At 38.6% G+C, this 21,154-nt stretch overlaps 1 protein-coding gene across 2 annotated transcripts in view; it reads left to right on the plus strand.

The window, feature by feature from the left end:
* The window catches only part of FAM118B (family with sequence similarity 118 member B), a 46,372-nt gene that overhangs the window by 20,799 nt on the left and 4,419 nt on the right, over positions 1 to 21,154 (plus strand). For both annotated transcript variants that reach the window (XM_055306500.1, XM_055306501.1), the window contains exons 2-6: positions 1,120 to 1,212; positions 5,538 to 5,790; positions 14,216 to 14,443; positions 17,190 to 17,318; positions 18,940 to 19,225. In XM_055306500.1, coding sequence (XP_055162475.1) covers positions 1,127 to 1,212; positions 5,538 to 5,790; positions 14,216 to 14,443; positions 17,190 to 17,318; positions 18,940 to 19,225 — 982 coding nt within the window. In that variant the 5' untranslated portion in view covers positions 1,120 to 1,126. The remainder of the gene's footprint in view (positions 1 to 1,119; positions 1,213 to 5,537; positions 5,791 to 14,215; positions 14,444 to 17,189; positions 17,319 to 18,939; positions 19,226 to 21,154) is intronic.

The following is a 21,154-nucleotide window of genomic DNA, read 5'->3' on the forward strand; positions in this document are numbered from 1 at the left end:
TTGCATAAAGAAAAAATATGTCTAATAAAATTGTAAACCTGAATAATCAGTAGTGATTCAGTTATTTCTAAAGATTTATTTATTTAGAGAGAGGGGATGTGTGAGGCAAGGGGCAGAGGGAGAGAACCTCAAGCAGACTCCCTGCTGAGCATAGAGCCGGACTCAGGACTCAGTCCCATGACCCATGAGATCAAGACTCTGAGATCACAACCTGAGCTGAAAACAAGAGTCAGATGCTTAACCAACTGAGCCACCTAGGCAACCCCAGTTATTTTTAAACATTGATGATGAAACGATAATAAAACACCCACGACTCTGGTACTATATATTGTCTTTTGTTGTATATGTGCTATTTTCGAATTAATGATCCTTAGAGTTAGCAAGTTCGCTAAAATTTTGAGCAATTAAAACTTCTCATTGGGATTTTCATTCTAATCCATGTAATTCTTTTACTTTTGCTAGTTATCCCACCACCTGAACAAAACTGGCCATTTTTCATGGATCTTTGCTTGATAATACCTTTCCCATTTATCACAGTGTCTCCAAGTCCACTCTGTTCAGCTAGGGACACATGCCTCACTGCCTGTGAGGACATAGTTGTTCAGCAACAAGGAGTATCTAACAATCAGCAAATTAGTATTGATTGTTCTGTTCGTGACTAAGTGATTTCTTTAGCTGATAGTAAATGGTAATTGGGGGCTATTAGCACACTTATCCACGGATTGTTTTTATCCTCTAGGTCTTCCCAAGCCTGTATCAAGGGAGAATAGCAGGTGTCTCTTAGGCTCCACAAAGTGATAGCCAGTAATTGACATGAATTGACCTTGATTTTTGTTTTGTTTTGAGGAGAGGTGATAGGGGGTAGGGAGAACCTTCAGGAACAGAAACCGGATGACAGTATGGAGCACCGAAGTCATAATTTCAAGGTTAATGTCTTTGAGATGAATTTAATTCTTTAAGTTCGGCATGCTCATTAATTAATGAATCTCTGTTGAGCAGGGAATACCTCTAGAACACCTTTAGGGTATACAGCTCGTGAAAACTGTTTAACGTGTGTGCTATTTTGAATCGTATATATTACAGATCTAATTGTGGTCTGTGGTGTTTAATCTATTTTAGAAACTGGATGGCTTCTACAGGGAGCCAGGCCTCTGATATAGACAAGATTCTTGGATTCTTCAGTGATGGCGCACCCCCCACCAAAAAGCCCAGGTAAACAAGGGAAGGGAATCCGAGGAACATTTAGTAAATTACCATTAATGGTAGATGACAAAAAATAACAAACTTGCCCTACATCCCAGTTGTTTTTACAAATTAATATTGACCTTCATATAAAAATTGTTTTTATTTTGGATTTAATTTTTATTTTTATCAAGATCATAAATGTACATAATTTAAAAGTCAGTACTTCAAAGCTTATAATGCCTTGTCCCTCTCTGGAGATAATCACTCTCAACTTTTTTATCTGTTTCTTCTAATACCTGCATTCATATTTTAAATGCTGTGTATATACTGCTATTCTTTAGTTTTTTGGTTTTATCTATTTTCCAGTTAAGGAAGATTAGGATTAGGCTTGCTCTCCTGAAACCTCTCCCTACATATTGCCCCCACCACGTACACAGCAAATACTCTTCCCCCATGTGTTTTATATCCCAATTTTGGTTGTCAGTTATTTAGTAGTTACATATATGACTGTATGAATTGTATTTATAGCAGAGCCTAACAGTGTCTTGTTTATACTTTTTTGTCCATTTTTCCCTCCAAGTTATTAAAGATTATCTCTTTCCTTTTTTGTTGTTTTTTTGTTTTTTGTTTGCTTTGTTTTGTGTGTACCTGTCAGTTTCTTCACACTCTGGAACAGAAGAGTACCTCTCTTAGATATGCTAACACCCATCAGTAATGTACTAGTTGACTTCTTTGATGGACTTTTCCTTCCGGAGTGTCCTCTCCTGGACTCCTGTTCTCCAGGCCTGCTACATTGCTGACAGTTGCCACTTTCCTTTCCCATGACCCCAAACATTCCTTGTACATGTCTCCTGTGTCGGATCCTCTCTTTCCTGGATACTGTCTTGTCCTTTTTTGGTGTGGTTCTTCGTTTTGCTGAAAAACACTCTCAGTATGCTTCCTTAGTAAGGATTCACCAGAGAAGTGTTTTTGGAGACATTTGAAAATGTCCTTATCATATCTGTCCATTTATTTGATGATTTGGCTGAGTGTAGAATTGGGATAGGAAATCATTTTCCTTAGAGTTAGGAGATTATTGCTCATTCTCTGCTAGCAGCTAAGTGTTGCTGCCAGAATAGTGACTCTTCTGATTCCAAATCTTTTGTGTTATATGACCTTTGCTTTTCTCAGTGGAAGCTCATAAGAATAGTTATTTTATTCTTAGCAACCTAAAAATCTCACAGTTGGTATACCTTCGTATGAGTCTAGATTATCAGCCTAGATATCAGCCACCCTTCCAAGCTGGCTACTGATAATTCACTTTGGAAAATTTTTTTCTTATTTGATAATTTCCTTTATACTTTTTCTGTATTGTGCCTTTGTAGAACTCTTGGTATTCAGATGTTGGACCTTCTGCAGTAAGACTCTAGTTTTTCTTTTTTTGAGAGACAGAGTGTGTATGAGAGCACGAGGGGTTGGGGGGTGAGAGAGAGAGAGAATGTTAAGCAGGCTCCATACCCAGCACAGAGCCCAGTGCGGGGCTTGATCTGATGACCTTGAGATCATGACCTGATCCGAAATCAAAAGTCCAGGGCTTAACTGAGCCACCCAGGTGCCCCAAGACTCCAGTTTTCTTATATTTTTCTATTGCTTTTGTTTTTATCCTTCTACTTTCTCAAAGATTTTTTGTTTTCTTCCAGTCTAACATTTTTTATTATGTTCTTAATTTCCAAGAAATCTTTCTGTTTGCCCATCTGTTTTTTTATAGCATTCTGTTCATGTTTCACAGATGCCTCTTTTTTAAAAATCTGTACGAGAGTCCGTTTTCTTTTCCGTTTTGCTTTCCCGTATTGTCACTTGTTTCCTGCAGGTTCCTTTCTATCTGCTAGTTTGTTTAAGTGTATCTTTCACATTGGAGGCTTTGTTCAAATGTAAGGTGACCTTTCTTTGCTCATATTTAAGAGACTAAAGAGACAAGTTGGAAAATCTGTATATGCATCAAGGACTTGGTCACTGATGGGCTTCACTGTGGGTGTCAAGTATGGGCCAGATTCTGTAGCTGAGGAATCCCCACCTATCAGAATTTATGGGTCTTTTCTCTCATGCTGGCCATTTTCCCTAAAAGAAGATGATGAGGAGTAAGGTACAGGTATAAGGTTGACTGCCAAGATCTGAGAGTCTTCCTCTGGGAAAAGGAGCCAGGCGAGAGTCTTAATATTTCACATACTGGCTTTCATTTACCTGCGATTCCCAAGCTGTGCACAGTGTTCTCAAATACAGGACCCTGTGGTTCAACCTCTCTGGAAAGCAAGCCTCCAGTCTAGAGTTCTAACTGCTTCTTAAACGGCCATGCAACAATTCTGTGTTTTGGCCCCACCCCCACCTGCCCTTCCACCTTCAGATATATTTGAACATTCCCAAAGTTCTATAAAGGGAATCAGCTCTTACTCTACAACTCCTCTAAAATTTTGTTGACCTGTGCTGTCTGTTGTCATCCTTTCCTGTTCTGATTTTTATGAATTTATGCCTTCTAAAAAATTACTTAGTGGTTTTAGGAAGAATCAAAAGTGAAACACAACTGTTATTTTTTTCCTTTTTAACTGGAAATTTTAAATTAGGCACATTACACCTTAAGCCTATAATGGATGAGGCAAAAATGTCAAATAATACAGCACAGTCAAGTGAAAAGTAAAAACCATTATTCTCTTCAATCCCCAGAGTTAGCCACTATTTACAGTTCTTTTGAATCCTTTTAGAAATTTTCTGTGAGTATGTATTTCTGTGTGTGTTTCAGTATCTTGATTGCCTTGAACTGAAACTCATTTTCATCATTTGCTTCTAATATCTATTATCAGTTTTTTCCAGTAGACCAAAGTTTTGAGATAGGAACTTCATTTTATTCATAGAAACATCCTTAGTGCCTACCACAGTGTCTGGTACTTTTATAAGTTTTTCATATTTGTCAAGTGACTGAAGGCAGGAGTTGGAAGTAGGGAAGGCAGTTCTAAAGTTTGTTTCCCCAAAACAGGTTTTCCAAGGCTTAAAGTACACTTCTTATGTTATGCCAAAATCCAAATCCTTTTTCTCTGATTTTGACAAAAAAAATGAGAAAGGCAATATCTGAGAAAACACCTGCTATTAGCAAAAACTAAAGTGAGTAAACATGTCAAGCAGATTTTAACATGTTTCCAGATTGAGGTGGGGGTCGGGGGGAGGATGGAGAACTGAAACACAGAACTTGTGCCATTGCTCTCTCTCCAAGACAGAGCTCTGTGCTTGCCATGGGAAGAAAGGACTATGTTCTGCTTCTGGTCATAGCTGTTGAATAGTTATTTCTTTGTTTATTTAGGTAATGTGAAACACTATGTTTTCAGAATTCTGTTTTTCTCGTTTTTCTTCTTTCTTCTTTCTTCTTCTTCTTCTTTTTTTTTTTTTTTTTTGCCTTGAAGGTATCTAGAACAAAAAGTGAAATGTGTTCCCATATTTGATTGTCTCATTCTCAGTTTTAGTCATGTTCAGTTTTATCTTATTAGTGTTTACAAAATTTGGGCTTAACTTTGGCTTTCTTTCATCTCTTGTTTTATATCTCTCAAAATAGGAATTTTTAAAAAAGATTTTATTTATTTATTCATGAGAGACACAGGGGAGGGGGCAGAGACACAGAGGGAGAAGCAGGCTCCATGCAGGGAGCCTGACATGGGACTTGATCCTGGGTCTCCAGGATCACAGCCTGGGTCGAAGGCGGCGCTAAACCACTGAGCCACTCAGGCTGCCCTCAAAATAGGAACTCAATTTGTATGTATTTCTTTTCTCTCTGGAATCCATGCTTTTTGAAATTTAACATTGGTTTAAAATATAATTTAGTTAGTAGAACTCAGCTGGGCTGCAATTTAATTGGATCTTTTCCTACTATTAGTGGGTTTTCTTAGGTTGAGAGAACTTTGAGGGAGAAAATTGACTTTAAGATTGCCTTTAAGGATTCCTGATATAGGTTTTTCTGCAAGCCCTGGTACAATATTCTGGTCTTCTTTTTTATTTTTTTCTAAGATTTTTATTTATTTATCCATGGGAGACACAGAGAGAGGCAGAGACATAGGCAGAGGGAGCAGCAGGCCCCCTTTGGGGAGCCCGTTGTGGGACTTGATCCCAGGACCCCAGGCTCATACCCTGAGGCGAAGGCAGATGCTCAACCATTGAGCCACCCAACCATTCCAATATTCTGGTCATCTTGCAGGAGAGGTCTCAGAAACTGGTACTTGTCCTCTTTGCAATGATGAAAATGATAGCTGAAAACCATGATTTTCGACAGCCTTTCCATGTCCCTCTTATCTGTTGGATGTTCCTAATCCTCTTCATTTGGTTGACTTTATCAGGAAGCTGCTTCCAAGCTTAAAAACTAAGAAGCCTCGAGAACTTGTGCTGGTGATCGGAACAGGCATTAGTGCTGCGGTTGCACCTCAGGTTCCAGCCCTGAAATCCTGGAAGGGCTTAATTCAGGCCTTACTGGATGCTGCCATTGATTTTGATCTTCTAGAAGATGAGGAGAGCAGAAAGTTTCAGAAATGTCTCCATGAAGACAAGAACCTTGTCCATGTTGCCCATGACCTTATCCAGAAACTCTCACCTGTGAGTATCCTCCTGTGTATCCTGGCATTTGATATTTTCAGGGAAACCATGACACACATGCTGAATGTAGTAAGGTTGTTCATTTTGAGCTTATAGATTTTGGCGGGGTTGCTGGGAGAATCTTAAGCAGGCTCCACACACATGGGGCTTGATCTCACGACCCCGAGATCCTGACCCAAACCGAAATCAAGAGTTGGCTTAACTAGTTGAGCCAGCCAGGTACCCCTCTGGTTTACTGATTTGCATGCATAACATTTGGTTCTTCTGCAAAAGGTCTGCTTATGGACCCTGTTCAGGGTAGTTATCTTGATCCATTTGTGTATATGTGTGTGTCTGTCTTTCTGCGTGAGATGATGGTGTTAATGGTGTTGTTGAGGCCTTATATATACCAAAATGAGACCACTGTCCCATTATTTGTGTTTTTGAATTTACTTTTTCTATACTCATTACTATAAAAGTATTGTTCCTTGGCATTCATGTCTTTTTAGGGAACCCCAAAAAGATTGGAGGTAAATCTTATCATTTTTTAAATGAAGCAATACTTTGTTTTGTTTTGTTTTGTTTTTTGTTTCTAAAGATTTTATTTATTTATTCATGAGAAACACAAAGAGAGGGAGAGAGGCAGAGACATAGGCAGAGGGAAAAGCAGGCTCCATGCAGGGAGCCGGACGTGGGACTCAATCCCAGGACTCCAGGATTACGCCCTGAGCTGAAGGCGGCGCTAAACCACTGAGCCACCCGGGTGTCCCAACACTGGTTTTTTAATGTTCCTTTTAAAGGTGATCACTCAAAATATTTATAAGGAATTTTGTCTTGTTTATCAAACTTAGTTGGATACCAATTCATGAATGATAAGGGCCTTCTTGCATTGTCTTCAGATTGCCTTCAAAAATCAGAGTTCAGGGGATCCTGGGTGGCTCAGCGGTTTAGCGCCTGGAGCCTGCTTCTCCCTCTGCCTCTCTCTCTCTCTCTCTCTCTCTCTCTCTGTGTGTCTCTCTACGCCTATCATGAATAAATAAATAAAATCTTTAAAAAAAAATCAGAGTTCATTTAAGATATATTTAAAATAATAGAGTAGCCAGAGCATATTCTAAATCTTAATAAATTGTATATTTTTTGGAAAAAATATAACTTTTTATAAAGTAATTATCAGTTGGTTCCCACTCCCTCCTCCTAGGCCCTAGGACCTATAGGGAAAACGTGTCATTAAGAATTAGCATAAAAGAGAGCCACTTAAAAGTAATTTCCTCTTGGTTCATGATTCATTTCAGAAACTTAGTGCCTTTTACTTCCTCTTTTCATTTCTTTGTCCTTAGTTGTGATAAATTGTTACTAATCTAGAATATTGTAAATAATTAGTAGGATTTTCTTTTTTTTAAGATTTTATTTATTCCTGAGAGAGACAAAGAGAGTGGCAGAGACACAGGCAGAGGGAGAGGCAGACTCCTCACAGTGAGCCTGATGCAGGAATCAATCCTGGGACCCCAGGATCATGCCCTGAGCCAAAGGCAGATGCTCAACCACTGAGCCACCAAGGTGTCCCTAATTAGTAGACTTTAAAGAGGTCATGGGACCTCTGTCTCATACCGTATACAAAAATTAACTCAAAATGGTTTAAAGACCTAAATATAAGAGCTGAAACTATAAAACTTGTGGAAGAAAATAGATTTCAGTCTTCATGACTTTGGATCTGGCAGCAGTTTTTAAAAATATGACACCAAAAGCACAACTAGCAAAAGAAACAATAGATATACTTCACTTTACCAAACGTAAAAGCTGTTAGGTTCAAAGTACACTATAAGGAAAATGAAAAGACAGTTCCCCCAGAACAGGAGGAAATATTAGCAATTCATATACCTTCTAAGGGTGTAGTATCCAGAGACTATAAAGAACTGTTATAAATTAATAATAAAAAGACAATTCAGTTTTTAAATAGCAAAGGATTTGAATAGACATTGTTCTAAGTAAAGTGGCTAATGAACACATGAAAAGATGCTCCACTTCAGTAGTCATTAGAAAAATGTAAATCAAAACCACCAACTTCACATGCACTTAAATGGCTCGAGTCAAGAAAGTCAGATAGTTCAGTGTTGACAAGGATGTGGAGAAATTAAAACCCTCATACACTCCTAGGATTGTGATATGGTGCAGACAATGCAGAGCACAGTCTGGCAGTTCCTCAATTAAATATAGAGTTACCATCTTACCCAGGAGTTCCATTTCTAGATGTGCCCTAGAGAAATGAAAACATATGTCCACACAGAAACTTACAAACAAATATTGATAGCAGTATTCATAATAGGCATAAGGTGGAAATAAACCAGGTGTCCATCAACTATCAAGTGGATAAACAAAACATGGCATATTCATACAATGGAATACTACTTGCCAGTAAAAGGGAATTCAGTGCTGATAACGTGCTGTGATATGAAAGACCCTTAGTATAATGGAAGCCAGTCACAAAAGACCACATACTAGATGATTCCATTCATACACAATGTCCAGAAGAGGGAAATCTGTTAGCGACAAAGTACATTAGTAGTTGCCAAGGACTGGAGCATGGATGGAGGGCAGGGTGATATTTAAAGAGTACGTGGCTTCTTTTTGATATGATGAAATGTTCTAAAATTGACTGTGGTGACAGTTGCAGTATCTGAATCTATAAATAATCATTGAATTTACACTTCAAATAGGTGAATTATATGTTATGAGAATTTTATCTCAGTAGAGCTGTTAAAAATAAAAGGATGAAAAACATTTTAATCTAAACCCTAATCAGAAAGTGAGAGTGGCTATATGAATATATGATGCACTTGAGAACAAAGAGGAAAGAAAACTTTTTATGTCTTAAAAAAACACAAAATTGTTGTCATAATATATCCTCAGAAATATAATAATATATATTATGTAATAATTTCCTCAGAAAGTTAAAAATAGAACTCTGCTAAAACCCAGCAATTGCAATACTAGGTATTATCCAAAGGATACAAAAATAGTGATTCAGAGGGGCACATGCACCCCAGTGTTTATAGCAGTAATGTCCAAAATAGCCAAACTACAGAAAGAGCCCAGATGTCCATTGACAGATAAATAGATATATAAATATGTCTTCTTTATCCATTCCATTATATATATATATATATATATCCATTCCATTACATATGGAATATTAGCCATCAAAACAAATGAAATCTTGCCTTTTGCAACGATCTGAATAGAACTAGAAGGTATTATGCTTTTTATTTATTTGAAAGAGAAAGTGTGCATGCATGCGAGAGACCACAAGCCAGGGGGGAGGGTCCAAGGGAGAGGAAGGAGCAGACTCCCCAGTAAGCAGGGAAGCCCGATGCAGGGCTTGATCCCAGGACCCCAGGATTACGTGACCTGAGCCAAAGGGAGCTATGTAACCAACTGAGCCATCCAGGCGCCCCGGAACTTAGAGGGTATTATGCTAAGTGAAATAAGTCAGAGAAAGACAAATACCATATGATCTCACTCATAGGTAGAATCTAAGAAACAAAACAATCATAGAAGTGAAGGAGGAGTAAAATAAGATAAAAACAGAGAGGGAGGTAAACCCTAAGAGACTCTTAACTAGAGGAAACAAATTGAGGGTTGCTGGAAGGGAGGTGGGTGAAGGGATGAGATAACTGGGTGATGGGCATTAAGGAGGGCATGTGATGTAATGGGCACTGGGTGTTATATGCAACTGATGAATCACTAAGTTCTACCCTTGAAACTAATAAAACACTATATGTTAAGTAAATTGAATTTAAATAAATTTTTTACTTCTGATTTTGCATGAAAGCTCAACTTTTGTCATTGGCAATCATGGCAGCAGTCCTCAGTTGTTTTCCTCAAAATGGCAGACTCCACTTTGTTTTTGCAAAAATGCCTGAGAATGCCCAAATCTGAATAACTATAGTTTGTCTATCATTTGTTCAAATAAAAATAGTGTTTGATGAAAAAAGGTGCATTGTTGAGCTTACAATTCAATCACACAAGTATTTTGCCTGGAGACAACCATCATATTTCAGTCTGTGGCAGAAGTGCTTTGTGCATATTTTAAAAGGACATATGCTCAAGGGTCAAGATTCACTTAAAGATTTTTTACTAAAAATTTTATTTTTTTTTTATTTTTAAAGATTTTATTTATTTATTCATGGGAGACACAGAGAGAGGCAGAGACATAGACAGAGGGAGAACCAGGCTCCCTACAGGGAGCCTGATGAGGGACTTGATCCCAGGACCCCAGCATCACGACCTAAGGTGAAGTTAGATGCCTAACCACTGAGCCACCCAGGCACCCAAGGGTCAAGATTTAACATAATAATTTTTACTACTTCATTAAGGACATTCTTAAGTGAAACTGGACTTTTTTTTCTTTCTGTATGGTTTTGGTGGTGAAGAATGCAGTGATTTTGGGCACAGCTTGGTTTCACTGTCTTGATTCACACCAAGTCACCAGCAGTTTTTACCCGCCATTGCTTTTGTACCATCAGTGCACATATCAGCACAGTTTAAAAAACAAAAATTACCTTAACATTATTATGAAAACAATTTTACTTTGCAGATTCCTTAAAGAATCTTAGAGATCCACAAGGTCCACAGGCCACATTTTGTAAACCACTTTAATAGAGGGTATGTAAGAAAAAAAAATTACAGGCAAACCAAGGCTTTGAAATACACACACGTTTGGGAAAATTTGAACACTGAGTATTTGATATTAAGGAATTAATATGAGATACCTGGATGGCTCAGTCGGTTAAGCATCTGCCTTCTCATTATATAATCCCAGAGCCTGCTTCCCCCTTCTTCCTTGGCTGGTCCCCCTGCTTGTGCACACTCTCTCTGTCAAGTAAATAAAATCTTTTTGAAATAAAAATAAAAGGAACGCCCGGGTGGCTCAGCGGTTTGGCGCCTTCCTTCGCCCCAGAGCGTGATCCTGGAGTCCCCGGGATGGAGTCCTACATCGGGCTCCCTGCATGGAGCCTGCTTCTCCCTCTGCCTGTGTCTCTGCCTCTCCCTCCTCTCTCTCTCTCTGTCTCTCGTGAATGAATAGGTAAAATCTTTAAAAAATAAACAAATAGGAATTAGTATTACTGCTTTTTTCTTTTAGGTGTAATAGGTAGTATCGCAGTTAACGTTTTATTTATAAATTCTATTGAAGTAGGTGCAAGAAGTATGATGCATGGGAATTGCTTCAGAAAAAATCCGTTCAAGGGGAGAGGGTGGCAGGGGTGTGTTGGAGGGAAATTTAGGTTAAATAAGATTGGCCCTGTGTGATAATGACTGAAAATGGATGATGGGTATATACACGGTTTTATAGTCTTTTTACTTTTACATATGTTTAAAACTGTCCTTTTATTGTCATTTAAAGAATAAAACAGCAGTAATATGGCAGGGTTATTAATAGGCCTATCTACTGAGCCAGTTTCTTCTAGTAGGGGGATGACATTGTGCATTCAGTCCAGAGAACTTGGGGTCCAGAATCAGACTCTGCCATTTAAATGCACTACAACCCTGGGAAAATCACTTAAGTTCTCAGAATCTTTTTGCACTTGCAAAATTGGTCTAACACCACTTAACTCAGGTGAAGAAAAAGTGAGCTAATGTGTATAAAGTATTTGGCACGTAGTGCACTATAAATGTGAATAACAATGGTGGGAAAGAGGATTTTGTTTTTACTGTATCTGGGGTCAGAAAGAAGAGAGTTAAGAGTAGAAGGAAATGAAGTAGCATTGGATTCAGTTCACTGTTATAAACGAATAAGAAAATGTCCGTAAAATTGTGTGGGAGTTTGGCATTTCCTTTTGACTATGGAACCTCCTTGTTTGTTTTCATTCCTTTGTCTTTGCTTAGGCTACTGGTGGGAAATTTAGTTCTAGCGTCACATATTTCAGGAGAGAGATGTTCGTTTTAAGCCTGAGGAAATCTGCACAGTTACAACTCTCTGTGTTGATATGCAAGATGTAATAACTCGAAGAAATAGAAAAACTAGAATAAGTGACTTAAAACATTTATTCCCAGGCTTTTTAACCTTTTGTATTTCTTCCCTTAGAAGCAAGAAAATATTCCACACCCATGATTACCTGATTGTATACTCAGGTATTTTTATCTGTGTGTGTAATGATTAAACTGGTGCTGGGATATGGTGTTGTATAACTCTGTGTATGAATCAGAGTACAAAAGGAAGACATAAAACACAACAGGGAAGTTCTTAAAAATCACCATAGTTATTATTTAACTTTAAGCTTAGTTTTGCTTTTTTTGAATAGTTATTTATGCACATTACAGAAATGAAAATGATGAAAAAAGGTTTACATACATTGCAACCTCTCACTCCTGCCATATCTTTGTCTACTTCCTCTGCCATACTCACCCCTCTCCCATAGATCGCCACTCGTACTAGCTTTTTTTTTTTTTTAACAATTTCTTTGTATTTTTATTGGTCGTACTAGCTTTCTGAGTATCCTTTCAGTGTTCCTTTTTTTGCAAAACAAGCAAATAGGACTAGATTTATTCTATCTCAATACCTCTTCCATCCCCCATGTCAAGAGGTAGCATTCTAAACATACTGTTCGGCACCTTGTTTCTTTTACTTAAGAGTATATCATAGAGATCTTTCCATACCAGCCTCCTTTATGTTGGTTCTTGGCCATTTCAGTCTCCACACACAGATACATGGCTTGTTTCCAGTCTTTTACTACTACAGATAACAGAGCAGTGATAACCTTGTATATGTCATTTCATTTGTTTGTAGTGTGTCTGTGCGATATAGTCCCAGAAATGGGATTGCAAGACTGTAGGGTAAATGAGTTATTTTGGTAGACATTAAAGGGGCATCATATTTTTGATGATTCATGTATGTGGTAAAATTCAGTAAGTATAGTTGTAAATTTTTCACTATTTCTGATCATTCATTTTGATTGAATGAACATTTGGTTGCCTGTGGGCTGCTAATATGTCATGTAATTACTTAATGCCATTATATAATGAAAATGGACAAGTTAAACATGACGCACATTCTTAGCCACATAAATATGAGCTATGCCACCTATTTAGCACTAGAAGAGAATCTTTGAGCCCACTGACAACAAGGTATAATGAGAAGCCTGTCTAGTTGTAGATGTTGCATGGAATAGTGATTGACAGACCAGATAAACTCCAAGCTATGTCACCACCAAACAGAGGTACTGTTTCACCTCTGTGTTCTAGTTTTCCAGTGTTTAAATATTTACCTTTTTATTTTGTAGGTATAATTTAAAGACTGGGTAGGTTTATAAAATACTTGAAAATTAGGAAAGGAATTTGGCAAATGGAAGTATATCTTATGAATCTGCTTATGCAGTTCCATGGAAACAGGACTTTCTCTGGGCATTGTGCCATTAAGATAGGGGAACATCTTTGAGGAAAAACAGAAGGAGCTCAGTATCCACATGTCTGGCAACTAAGTGTGGTTACTTGGAGTTTGGGAAGTATTGGGAGCTTTATGAACTGATCCTTGCTCTGATACTACTTAATGGGGTAGTATTTGCAGGAACAAGATAGGGATCAGAAATTTTTTACAGCACATTACACAGTTAGGTTCCCACTTGAAAATCCTGTGTCCCTGGGGCCACTTTGTTTTCTAAGTTATAAAACCGTCTTCCTACCTGAGGTTTGTATTCTGTTTCCTCATTAGTCCTTGTGATATTTACGTACACTCAGAATGAAACTGGGAAAGCACTTACTCATAAACTATATGTAAAGAAGGAGGAAGTCTGTTTAGAGCTGATTAGTGTTTGGTATTTTTAAAAACAGATACAAAATGCAAATTTTGGATAACCTTTGTTATATGCAAGTATTTTTCCTAGCATACCTGTGAACAAACTCCTGAATTATGCTAGGGGGAAAAAACAGGCAGGGAGAAGGTAAGCTGTTTTTCCTAAATCTATCAACAACTATAAAATATACCCAGAATTAGAAAAAGAGACATTAAGCACATTTTAGAGCTAGCTGTCTTTTATTGGTTATTCCCTGGGTGAGGAAAATTTAGCAGAAAATATTGTCTTTTTATCTGAGGCCTAATTAGAGGGTAGTAGGTGCTGTGCTTTCCACCCCAGTTCTTTAGTCCTGGTAGTAACTCACATCTCCTGACCAAGGCCATTTTCTTCAACCTATAAACTTGCTTATTTGGAGATCTTATGCTTATTTGCATATGATGTAATAGTACTGATCACTTACTATGTGCTAGGCATTGTGCTAATAAGCACTTGGCCATGTTTCATTCTGTTTTTCTTATTGTAACTCTCTGAAGTAGACAATATTTTATCCTTATTTTAAGTACAAGTGTTCTTCAAAATTTTGCTATATTATTGTAATTAAAACAAAAGGCCTACCAAAACACATGGAATTAATTTTTCTCTCTCCAATCCCTCCCCAGCGAACTAGTAATGTTCGATCCACATTTTTCAAGGACTGTTTATATGAAGTATTTGATGACTTGGAGTCAAAGATGGAAGATTCTGGAAAACAGCTCCTTCAGTCAGTTCTCCACCTGATGGAAAATGGAGCCCTGGTATTAACTACAAATTTTGATAATCTCCTGGAACTGTACGCAGCAGATCAGGGAAAGCAACTTGAATCCCTTGACCTTACTGATGAGAAAAAGGTAAAAAGTAAAGGAATAATCTCTTTTTTAGGCTAGTGAGTTGTATCTTCATCAGAAAAACTGTTTTCTAGTTGGTATATTGTGCACTGCTGGTTTGTATGTTGAGGTAGAAAGGAAGATTCTTGTCCCTAGTTGGATTTTTAGTTTTGGTTTTTGAGATAAAATACAGTCAAATTCACAGCTCTTAAAAGTGTTCTGTGAGTTTTGACAATTTCACGAATGTCAGAGCAAAGTTACAGGCAGTCGTTTGAGCCATAAGATCTCCTTAAGATTTGCTAATATCAGATAAGTATAATACTGATTTAGGGTTCTTTCTTACGATATATTCTTCGTGGCCTCTATTGGAAATGTATGAAAACTATTATGTCTGAAGAGCAACTTTCAAGCCAAGTGATAGCTGGGTTGAAGTTAATTAATGTCCAGTAGAAACCTCAAGAGAGTTTTGTTTTGTTATTTTTAATATAGCCTACGCTATACGTAAGCCATTTACCATAATATTGAATTATAGCTGTTGATCTTTGTCAACTAACAACATAAGGCTTTTTTTATTAAAATGGTCATTTGAGTTTGTAATTTGAACTTTAGCACCAATAGGGGATTCTTATAGAAATACTAACCTGTATTTAATTGACGAAATACAGTGAAGCCATGAAAGGGAAAATATTTTCATTGCCATAAAAAGATGTCAGAGACAATGTTTGAAGAAGAAAAAAACAGGTTGTAAAATGCCACTAAGTCTTGTTTGTCCTGCTTTGCATTTTTGCAATTTTCCTTCTCCACTTTGTTTTCAAAGAAGCCTGCCTTTGTGTTCAACTTAGAGCCCAGATAAATAGAGTTTGGATAGAAAACTGATTTACTCACTGGCATTTATTGTCACAGTGCTGCCTCTGCCAGAGTAGTAGCTACAATACTGTTCTTGTGATTTTGCTGACCTTGAAATCAAATTTTAAAAAGAAATCAAATTTAAAGAAATGGTGCCGTGAAGACCTGTTATCTCTGGTTGGCATGTTTTCTACTTACTAATAAGCCCATGATTTGTATGGTAAGCTCCTTCTTCACATGTAAGTCTCAAGTATCACTTGTAAGAGGGCCTCTCTGACCTGCCCTCATATTTTTTGAAGGGACCTGTCCTTATTTTTTTGCCCATTTGTTTCATGGCACTTACTGTAACTTTCAGTTTTTATCTTGGTTTGTTTTCTCGCTGTTTATTTCATGGAAATAGCTACTCCATTTTCACAGATACAATGTCAGCCCTTCTTACCCTAACATCTAATATAGTACTTGCCATGTAGCAGGTGTTCAGTAAATACTTTTCTGAATCCATAGATGATTGAATGAAATTCAGAAATTAATGGCAGGACACAACTTCTGTGATGTTTCTGATATAATCTCCTAAGATTATGAGCAGCAATAGAAGCTAAGGGCCTTTTCAAAGTTAAGGGTATTTCTCAGACTCGTTCCTTTCTTTTGCATTTTTTTTTTTTAAGATTTTACTTATTTAAAAGCGCACAAGCAGGGGGAGCAGGAGGGAGAAGCAGGCTCCCTGCTGAACAAGGAGCCCCATGCAGGGCTCCATTCCAGGACCCTGGGATCATGACCTGAGCCAAAGGCAGATGCTTAATCCACTGAGCCAACCAGGGTCCCTCTTTAGCATTTTCATCCTGGAACCTCGATTTGCTTTGTAGTTTTAGTCCACAAGAGGGCGGTATTGAGCTCTTGTAGATAGAGCCATTGACAGATGGTTAGAATGGGACCTAGTAACTAACATTCAGCATCTCTGTGCCTCCTCACTATTTTTCCTAACCCATACCTCATTTCCTTAGAATGTCATGAGAATGAAATTATGGTTTCTCAATTCCTTGAGAAAATGGAATGGTGGCATCCAGGTGGCCGTTTTTCCTCATTGTCATCTAAATGATTGTTCTTCGTTGGTAGCCTTTTAGGTAACTCAGGGAACTGAAGTGATTCTTCTGTTGTTTATCAACTGCATAAACAACCACCCCAAAACTTTGGGGCTTCAAACATTTTATTTGCACGTGATAATGTGAATGAGCAATTTGAGCTAAGCTTAGAAGTGAGGTGGGGGTTCTGCTGTTTTTGTTCTTTACCCACATGGCTGTTGTCATCTGGCGACTAGACCAAGGCTCGGTGGTATCAGATGACCCTGCTTCCATGTCTGTTGGTGCAGGCAGTTGTCGAGGCCACACACCTCTAGCAAGCTAGCCAAGGCTACTTACGTGGTGCCAGATTCCAAAAGCAACAAAAGAGAAATGAGGGTCATGGCAGCATTTTTTTCAGGCTGTTGCTTGCATCCTGTTTGCTAATGCCCCATTGACTGAAGCAAGCCAATGGCCAAGCCTGGAGTAAGTGTGGAAAGGGACTACACAGGGCCTGGATACAGGGAGGCTTGATTCCTTGGGGATCGTTACTGAAACAGTCGTAGTCATGCGTAGCTGTCATGTTTGTCACCCATGGTAAGAGCCCTAGCATTTCCACAAATAATAACAAGTAATTTCTAGGTTTTTGATGGTTACTTTCAAAGAGAAATCACCAGACATGCTGCCATCAGTCCCAGCAGCTGTGCCTGGAATGGAAATTGAGTCCACACTGGGTTTTGCATTCTTGCCTTACAGAATCATAAAGAGTTATACCAGCGGCCTAGTCTGTCAAGCAGCCTCACGCTCGTGGGGAGCTTTAAGCAACCTCAGCCCTGCCAACTTGGTTGAGCTGTATTTGTCTTATACAGGTTCTAGAGTGGGCTCAGGAGAAGCGGAAGCTGAGTGTCTTACACATCCATGGGGTCTACACCAATCCTAGTGGCATTGTCCTCCATCCAGCAGGGTATCAGAATGTGCTCAGGAACACTGAAGTGATGGTGAGTGCTGCTGGTCTCCACAAAGCTTTCCCAGGAAACCTCTGAATATACAGTTGGTCTTCACGGGATAACATTTTCCCCATGAGTTAAAATTGGAAGTTGAAACATTCTTTCTGTGCTGCTTAGCTTGTGGTCCTGCATGCTAGCTTAGGAAATGTAGAACATTTCTTCAGGGGTCAAGCTGGAGGGTTCTTGGTTGACCCTCTGTCCTTGGAATCATCCTTGCATTATTATCCTTCATTGTTTGGCTTATGATAGTATTAAACCCCTCTGCCAGTAACAACATATGCACCTTTCTACTGACCAGTCACTCGTAGAACATACATTCTAAAGACACTGTATATGAATGGTAATGGGCTTATATTAAATTATCACACTTGTGGCTCAGTGCAAAAATATTTTTTTTAATTTTAGGCAGGATAAAAAAAACCTTTGTGAAAAAGTTTGTTGCTTTTTGGGGATACAAGTTTTAGGCTTGTTCATACGTGTGTGTAGAGTGCTCTCTAGCACCAGAAGCACACTCTAGCGTTCCCCAATATGTGGGGAAAATTCACTGGCCCCCAACTCTGAGAACAGCGTATACTGGCTGTTTTCAGGATGGGGCCACTTAGAATGATAGTATCTTTACATAGTGCAGCAAAAGAAAGACGGGAAAATGTGATACTCTCTAAAGCATACAGAACATTTTTTCACCTATACTTTCCCTGACGTGTGTTTTAATTGCATCTATTGTTGACATTGAGTGATTGATCCCTTAAGCAGAATAATTTTTTTTAAGGTTTTATTTATTTATTTGTTTGTTTGTTTGTTTGTTTATTTATTTAAGACACACAGAGAGAGAGAGGCAGAGACATAGGCAGAGGGAGGAGCAGGCTTCATGCAGGGAGCCCAATATGGGACTCCATCCCAGGACCTTGGGATCACGCCCTGGGCTGAAGGCAGACATTCAACTGCTGAGCCACCCAGGCGTCCCCCTGCCTTTTTTTTTTTTTTTTTTAAGATTTTATTTATTCATGAGAGAAATGGAGAGGCAGGCTTCTCACAGGGAGCCTGATCAGGCCCTGAGCCAAAGGCATACACTCAACCACTGAGCCACCCAGGCGTCCGAAGCAGAATCATTTCTAATGTTTTTATGTATATGTATACGTATATATAGGTACAGATACACACATACATATTGATGTAAGTATGTAGACTTTTTTTGGGGGGGGGCGGGCAAATTGTCTTCTCTGGTGATCTGTAGTTCAGTGTGTAAATCAAAAAGGGAAAATATGATCCAGAAAATGGAAAGAGTAGAATATATTGAAAACTTCTCAATACCTTCTGGTCTCTGGATCTGACAAACTGTATAGCCGGTAACCAGGCCTGCCCAGTGATAGCCTGAAGAGAGACCGGTAGAATGCAGGTAAAGATAAAATTTTAGACCAGTCATCAAGTTCTAGCAATAAAAAAATAGGTCTGACTCCTTCGTGGGATGAATATACCCTCTTAAATGGTGGTGGTTAATTGGTCATCACAGTCTGTTAAATGTTGTAGTTAAGACCTGCTGACTTTTCGGTTTCGGACATGCCTTATGTGTGTCTTCATGGAGTCATTAACATGTTATTTCTTTTCCTGCAAGAGAGAAATTCAGAAACTCTACGAAAACAAGTCGTTTCTTTTCCTGGGCTGCGGCTGGACTGTGGATGATACCACTTTCCAAGCCCTTTTTCTGGAGGCTGTGAAGCATAAATCTGACTTAGAACATTTCATGTTGGTTCGGAGAGGAGACGTGGATGAGTTCAAGAAGCTCCGAGAGAACATGCTGGACAAAGGAATTAAAGTTATCTCTTATGGAAATGAATATGCTGATCTCCCAGAATATTTCAAGCGCCTGACATGTGAGATCTCCACGCGGGGGAGATCAGGTAAGTTGCATCTTGAGACTGAGTGCAGTAGCTCTTCAGCCCTTTATGTATTTGTGATGTGGAATATAATCCCAACCATATTATGAAGGGAGGTCACGGTCAGGCTTCCGGTTAGACTAAAATGCCATTTGGATAATAGGAAAGAGGACAGAAGCATATTCCAGCAGTTCAGTATAGAAATAGGAAGAAGGAAAAAATATTCAGTCTCAATAATGATCAGTGAAATGCAATAAAAACTTAGATTTCAAAATCATAAAGAAGGATTACCCAGTTGTGGCTATAGCTGTGAGGAAATAAATATATTCATGTAGTGTTGATGGGAAGGTAAAGTTAGTACAGCTTTTCTGAAGCAGAAGTTTGGAATATGTTCAAAACTTGAAAATTTTCAAAGAAAACTTTTGACCCAGAAATCCCACTTGCTACAATTTATCTTAGAAATTTCTCCTAAGGAGATAGACAATTGCACAATTATACTACACAATTGCATAGAGATACAGGTGTGAGACTATAATGGCAAAAAATATGGAAGCAACCTGAAGTATTCACGTTAATGGGGATTCTGTAAGTATATCAGCATTTATTTAATTGATGAAACACAGTAAAGCCTTAAGATGCCCAAAAAGACATCAGAGACATAATATTGTGAGTAAAGAACATGAGGTTGTAAAATGCCACATAATCCATCCTACTTGTACAAAATTTTAGATGTATTCTGTTTTTGTGTGTGCACAGATAGACATTTCTCAAAAATATCTAGAATGACAAGTTAACTATGGTTATCTTTCTGTGATAGGATTTAAGGCATTTTTTTTAAAGTAATTTGTTTCTGTGCTAGCATTTTTTTTAATAATTTTTTTTTAAGATTTATTTATTTATTCAGAGAGAGAGAGACAGACAGAGACACAGGCAGAGGGAGAAGCAGGCTCCATGCAGGAGGCCCGATATGGGACTTGATCCCGGGTCTCCAGGATCACACCCCAGGCTGCAGGAGGCGCTAAACCACTGCGCCACCGGGGCTGCCCTGTGCTGGCATTCTTGACAGTAATTATGTATTATCTTTATAACTAGGAAAAAAATTAAATACTATTTGGAAACTGTTAAAGATAGGGACTCCTGGGTGGCTCAGAAGTTGAGTGTGTCTGCCTTTGGCTCTGGGCGTGACCCCAGTGTCCTGGGATCAAATCCCGTATCGGGTTCCCTGCAGGGAACCTGTTTCTCCCTCTGCCTGTGTGTCTCTGCCTCTCTCTCTCTGTCTCTCATGAATAAATATGTAAAATAATTTTAAAAAAAGAAAAGAAAAGAAACTGTTATAGATGTAGGGGGGATCCCTGGGTGGCGCAGCGGTTTGGCGCCTGCCTTTGGCCCAGGGCGCGATCCTGGAGACCTGGGATCGAATCCCACGTCGGGCTCCCAGCATGGAGCCTGCTTCTCCCTCTGCCTGTGTCTCTGCCTCTCTGTCTCTCTCTGTCTCTCTCTCTCTCTCTCTCTCTCTCTGTGACTATCATAAATAAATAAAAATTAAAAAATAAATTTAAAAAAAAGATAGATGTAGGGGTAACAGTCCCGTATCATTTTAGCTCCAGGTTCTAACAAAGCCAAAGTTCGGTTTATTAATTGTTCCAGGCAAGTTCCCAATAACCCTACAAAATGTAAAACTTGGTATCAGCTTAAATTGAAGAATGCTTTTTAAAACTTTGCTGTTGTGTAGTATATATTCTTAAAGGTTGTATGTTAATATGTATTTTTATTGTCAATCCGAATGCATTGTAGGGAGCTAATAAAGTACAGTAATTTAATACAGAGAGAACTTTTCCTAAACCTAGTATTATTCCCTGATTTCTTTTCTGAGTCAGGTTGCTTCAAGAGGAATTCTCCTGTAATGAGAAATTCCACAAACTCTATCAATGGCTGTGCTTTGATGGAACAAGA

This window comes from Nyctereutes procyonoides, unplaced genomic scaffold, assembly GCF_905146905.1.
Source record: "Nyctereutes procyonoides isolate TBG_1078 unplaced genomic scaffold, NYPRO_anot_genome, whole genome shotgun sequence".
NCBI lineage: Eukaryota > Metazoa > Chordata > Mammalia > Carnivora > Canidae > Nyctereutes > Nyctereutes procyonoides.